At 39.2% G+C, this 5837-nt stretch overlaps 1 protein-coding gene across 9 annotated transcripts in view; it reads left to right on the plus strand.

The window, feature by feature from the left end:
- Positions 1–3551, plus strand: part of TRPM7 (transient receptor potential cation channel subfamily M member 7) — a 120608-nt gene extending 117057 nt beyond the window's left edge. For 8 of the 9 annotated variants that reach the window (XM_023751657.1, XM_023751649.1, XM_023751654.1 and 5 more), the window contains one exon: positions 2025–3551. In XM_023751657.1, coding sequence (XP_023607425.1) covers positions 2025–2155 — 131 coding nt within the window. In that variant the 3' untranslated portion in view covers positions 2156–3551. The remainder of the gene's footprint in view (positions 1–2024) is intronic. The other variant, XM_023751652.1, reaches the window with a different exon arrangement.
- Positions 3552–5837: the final 2286 nt, after the last annotated feature.

The raw sequence follows: 5837 nt of genomic DNA on the forward strand, positions 1-5837 counted from the left end.
GTATGGAGATAAAAGTATAAAGGTATATGCATGACTGTGATTAGTTTAAATTATAAATTTGATTATTACTACATTCAGTTTTCCACTTCTGCAACTATTGTATTATCCTATATAATAAAAGGGTAATATGCAAATCAACCGAGCGGCGGAACAGCAGAAAGGCCGGCAGAACGACGGGTCACTATGACATGCACTGACCACCAGGGGGCAGACACTCAACACAGGAGCTGTCCCCTGGTGGTCAGTGCGCTCCCACAGGGGGAGCGCTGCTCAGCCACAAACTGGGCTGGCGACTGGCAAGCGCAATGGCCTGCCTCTGAGGCAGCGCTAAGGATGTCCAACTGCGGCTTAGGCCCACTCCCCACAGGGTGCGGGCCTAAGCCATCAGTCATCCCTTGAGGGCTCCCAGACTGTGAGCTGATGGACCCCCCCCATCCCCCCACCCCAGTGCACAAGAGTTGTGCACTGGGCCTCTAGTATGTCTATAACTCCCTAAGTGATTTCATTCTATCCCATCCCATAGCTATAAATGCAGTCTACATACTGATAGGCCACATTTAACTGAAGCCTTAACTTCTCTCTTGAGCTCCTATTTCTATATTGTTTCCTACATTTCTACTTGGATACCCTAAAGCATCTTTATAAGTAACATGTTCATTCTAGAACTTCTAACTTTTATTTCCCACCCTTGCTCACAAAACTCTGCTTCTCCATTTAATTAATGGTTACCCAGTTGCTCAGAACCTAAAAGCTAGCCAATTTCTTTTTTCTCTCACCTTTCTTAGACAATCTGACATAGTCTGTCTACTGTAATTCTGAACTCTCCATTGAAATTATTGACTTCTCTTCATCTTCAGTTGCCACCATTTGTTTCCTGGATTCTTGCCAATTGCCTCTAACAAGACTTCACAGGACAGACTAGTCATTTAAAACAAATCTGATTATGTTTCTCCCTTAACACTGCTTAATACCTTCCAGTGGATCTTCATTGTAATCTGTACTTCCTACCATAGCTTGCATCCCATAAGTCTGGGGTCAGGAAACTGTTCTGTAAAAGGCAAGGTAGCAAATATTTTAGGCTTTGTGAGCCATATGGCCCAGGTCACAGCTACCTAGCTCTACCATTGTAGTGCAGAAATAGCCATAGACACTCCAAACAAATTATCCTGGCTTCATTATTTGGTAAATAAAACTATTTGCCAAAAATAGCCAGCCACATTTGGACCACAGACTATCTATAATAATAAAAGTGTAATATGCTAATTAGACCAGACAGCCGAATGACCTTCTGGACGAAGCTGGGGCTTCGAGGGCCGAGGCAAGCCGCTGTGGCTGCGAGGGCTGAGCCCCTTGCAAGAATTTCGTGCATCGGGCCTCTAGTAGTTTTATAACCCTTGTCCATTAACTGCTGCTTGACCTCATTTTGCACTGGTTTTCCCCTCATTCACTACATGCAAGCCATGCTGTTTTCTTGCCATTCTTTGAACACACCAAGTTCCTTTCCTTACCGTCTGCAGTTAGCCTCCCTCTGCCTAGAACACTCCTCCTGAAGCTTTGATAGTCACTTCTCAGTATTTAGGCCTTTACTCAGATGTTGCCTCCTATGGCTTTTCTGCCCCACCCTAAGGAATCGCCTTATGCCATCTCTAATCTGGCCCTCATCACACTGTTTTCTTTAAGCACTTGTTACTACTTATAATTCTGTCATTTTTCTATTTTTTTTTTTTACCCACTAGAAAATAAACTCCATGGGAACAGGGACCTGCTCTGCTTTGTTCATTGTTATGTTTCCATACTCAGACGAGTTATTGACTCATGGTCACAGCATAGTAATTATTTGATGAATGAATGATTTCATTTTTATGTTTATATGTTTTGTAACTTTTGAATTTATAACAACCTGGTAGAAAATAAATCTGGCATATTTAGATGAAAGTTGATATAGAAATGTTCTTAATTTTCCATTTCTAAGAAATACTGACTTTTTTCTTTTTTTTTGTTTTTTGTTGGGGTGGTGAATATAGACCTGAAGAGGAATGACTATACACCTGATAAAATTATATTTCCTCAGGATGAGCCTTCAGATTCGACTCTTCAGCCTGGAAATTCCACCAAAGAATCAGAATCAACTCATTCTATTCGTCTGATGTTATAACTGAATCATTGGTTTTGCCTACACCTCACAACAATGTTACTATGTCACTTTTCATTCAGGATGAAGTAGTTTGGTAATACAGAAAAGTGTGTGCAAATTGAATATACTAGTTCTGGAACAGTTAAAAGGTCAAATCTTTTTTGTTTTTGTCTTCTGTTTTTTCAGCAATTAAACTAGTCAGTCAGGAACTCCCTATAGGATACAGCTAGCTAGCAGCTGTTAAAATTTAAAGGTAAAAGAAAATTAGTATTTGTAACATCTTAAAAGTCTCTTTTTAGCAGAGGACTTTATTTGACTTTGTTCTGATGAGGGTGATCTCTCTCTCTCATGTGGTGCAATACCTTAACCAAAGTTAGGTGTCAGTGCAGACGTTACTTGCTGCTGCTTTACTGCCATTCAGCTAGTGCAATGAAGCAATCACCCAGCCTTCGGGTTAAATGGCACTCAGACATCTTCCTCAGTGTGTTTTAGGGTGTTCAGTGATGGATCACTAGTTCGCAGCTAGATGCTTTTGGGCCATGGGAAAGGTGATGACTTGTTATAATTCTAGATCCACAAGGATGTATAAGAAGCCTGAGTTAAAAAATAAAAAGAAAAGAAAACCCAAGCATTTTCTAAGAGAGACTTTATGAATCAGGGTTAGGTTCCATAATTAAAGATAGAGCCAATTTTTTGTAAAATAGAGCCGAAATTGTGCAGAAGTGTAAGTGGGGTTTTTTAAGCATTGTTTTATGAAGTTATTGTAAGTAGAAGAAAGCCACGTAGACTTGTATAACCTAAATATATCAAAGGAGAAACTTAACTCATTGTTCAAGAGAAGTTACCTTGTGAGAAAAGTTAGATACTTTTTTCCTATTTATAGTTCTAGTGGCAACCTGGAAGTTACATATTTCTCCAAAGATTATGTTGACCAGTATATCAAATCAGAATGTAAACATGAACTCTTACATATATTTAAAATTGTGTAGAAATATCCAAACATGAATTTTTTGTGGTACTTATTTAAGAAATTGAGTTAGATTATCATGTCGGGAGATTGCAATGCAACTTTATGCTAATAAAATGTAATTTAACTGCCCACATATTGTTGAATACTCAACAATAAGAAAAGCTTTTCATCTGACTAAAGTTTTATGCTTTGATATTTTTTTTTCATTTTGTTTTGTTTTCCTAGGTACTAATTTTTATTTTTATTGGGAGAGAGCAGTGTAAATCTTACTTGTATTCAGTAGTGTATCTCATAGATACAGACGAGGCAAGAAGAGAGAGAAACTGTTTAAAATAAGTGTTTAATATTGATGGGGGGGAGAAAAATGTATTAAAGATATTAAACTATATACATTTTGTATATCATTAAATCTTTAAAAGAAATTAAATAAATTTATTCTTGTTTACAGATGTTTAGTGAGTTTAATCATTCTGAAAAAGTATCTATTTTCAGTGTTAATTTGTTTTCAGAGTATCAGTTTTTTAAATGAATCATTTGCATACCTATGCTTTTTGATCCCCTGTCCTATACAGTGTTTAAAATGATCTTGGTTTCCTACTGTGTTGTTTTTCATCTGTTCATGTTTTGTCAGAAAACGGGGATATGGGTTATCTGTTGATTAACTTTATGTTGATTATTTTTATGAGATACCTCCATTCCACCTTTCTGTTGCACTGTGTTGCTTTCAAGAGTACTGTCTGATGTCTTACCACACTAGATTTTACACTTTGCAGAGGAAAGGACCCTTAGGATAGTTCGCTACTTTAGCATCACACAGCTTGCAGAGCACATGGTTTGTGATAAAGCATACCATTAAAAAAAAGTTACTTTTAGAACGTTTTTCTACAATATCAAACTTTCTTGAGGAAGGTAGATCACAATGATATAGTCTGTGTGTTTAAGTCGACAATCAAGGCAAGAGTACCCAATAAGTAGGTTTTCATCACTTCTAAGAGAGAAGTCTTTATTTTCAGAAAAGAATGCATCTGTGGACGGGGATTTTTGTGATCTTCCTTATTTACCACTAGAGGCCCGAAGGTCGTGTGGAAGGTCATTCAGCTGTCCAGTCCAATTAGCATATTGTGCTTTTATTATTATAGACTAGAGGCCCAGTGCATGAAATTCGTGCACTGGGGGAGGGGTGTCCCTCAGCCCAGCCTGCACCCTCTCCAATCTGGGACCCCTCAGGGGACATCCCTCTCACAATCCAGGACTGCTGGCTCCCAACTGCTCGCCTGCCTGCCTGCCTGATTGCCCCTAACCGCTTCTGCCTGCCAGCCTGATCATCCCCTAACCACTCCCCTGCCAGCCTGATCGATGCCTAACTGCTCCCCTACCAGCCCGATCGTCCCCAACTGCCCTCCCCTGCCAATCTGGTTGCCTCCAACTGCCCTCCCCTGCCGGCCATCTTGTGACCACATGGGAGTGGCCATCTTTGTGTGAGGGTGTGATAGTCGATTTGCATATTACCTCTTTATTATATAGGATAACTGTTCAGAGGAACCAGATCCCAGACCAGTCACAACTAGCACTTGGTTAAATGCTCAGTAATGATCTATTGGGGTGAAACCTCTTGACCACCGATGTCTGTCTCAAACTAAGAGCTGTCTTATTTACTTTAGTATTTCATTTAGTGCCTTGCTGGAGTTTGTAGCATAGAAAATAGGTGCTCAATAAAAATGTGTTGTAAAGGTGCCACAGAATATTTCCAATATTAGATGATCTGTGAGCTTTTTCTTAGGAAAAATCCCAAGCTCAGGTTCTGATCCTGTGAGGAATTGGTTTTCCTTTTAGGCACTTCAGGAATTTCTCAAAGCAGAGTACCTTCCTGGGGTTCATGATTTCACCTCTGGCTCACAGTAAATAGCACCAATCAAACAGGTATTTTTTCTCATGCCCTGCCCCAGCCAGCATTTAGCTCTCTCCTTTGCAGTCATGTGCTGCATAACAGTATTGCAGTTGATGACCTACTGCATATACCAGGGTGGTCCCATAGATGAAAATGGAGCGGAAAATTCCTATCACCATTTTAATAGCAAAATGCATTACTCACATGTTTGTGGTGATGCTGGTATGACAAACCTGTATTGCTAGTCGTATAAAAGTGTAGCACATACAGTGATGTACAATACATAATATTTGATGATGATGATAAACAGCTATCTTGCTGCTTTATGCATTTATCATACTACACCTTTATCATTATTTTAGAGTATACTCTTTCTGCTTAAAAAAAAAAAAGTTTGCTATAAAACTGTGCCATGCTACACTGACTGGCAGCAGCCTCAGACATCTTGTGTTTACCGCATCACTTGATTGCATCATGTTCTCTTGTGCTTGATTTAATCTCATGCTGTTTTGTCAGTGACTTGCTGTACAGGCTTGTAGCCTAGGAGCAATAGGCTATGCCATATCGTCTAGGTGTGTAGTAGGCTATACCATCAAGGTTTGTGTAAGTGCACTCTGTGATCTTCCTACGAGGATGAAATCGTCTAATGATGCATATCCTCGTTGTGGGGCATGCTTTCTTTCCTTTGGAATTCCTATGCACTCCTGCCTTACGGAACTTTACTTTCATTATAAGTGTCTTAGTATATGTTTCTAAAACATAAGAACTGCAGTATCTTTACATCTGAAAAATAATGTTTTTTAAATGTCATCAGATAATGTAATCATTCTCAAACAAATTTTTTT

The sequence above is a fragment of the Myotis lucifugus genome, unplaced genomic scaffold (genome assembly GCF_000147115.1).
Source record: "Myotis lucifugus unplaced genomic scaffold, Myoluc2.0 scaffold_23, whole genome shotgun sequence".
Lineage (NCBI taxonomy): Eukaryota > Metazoa > Chordata > Mammalia > Chiroptera > Vespertilionidae > Myotis > Myotis lucifugus.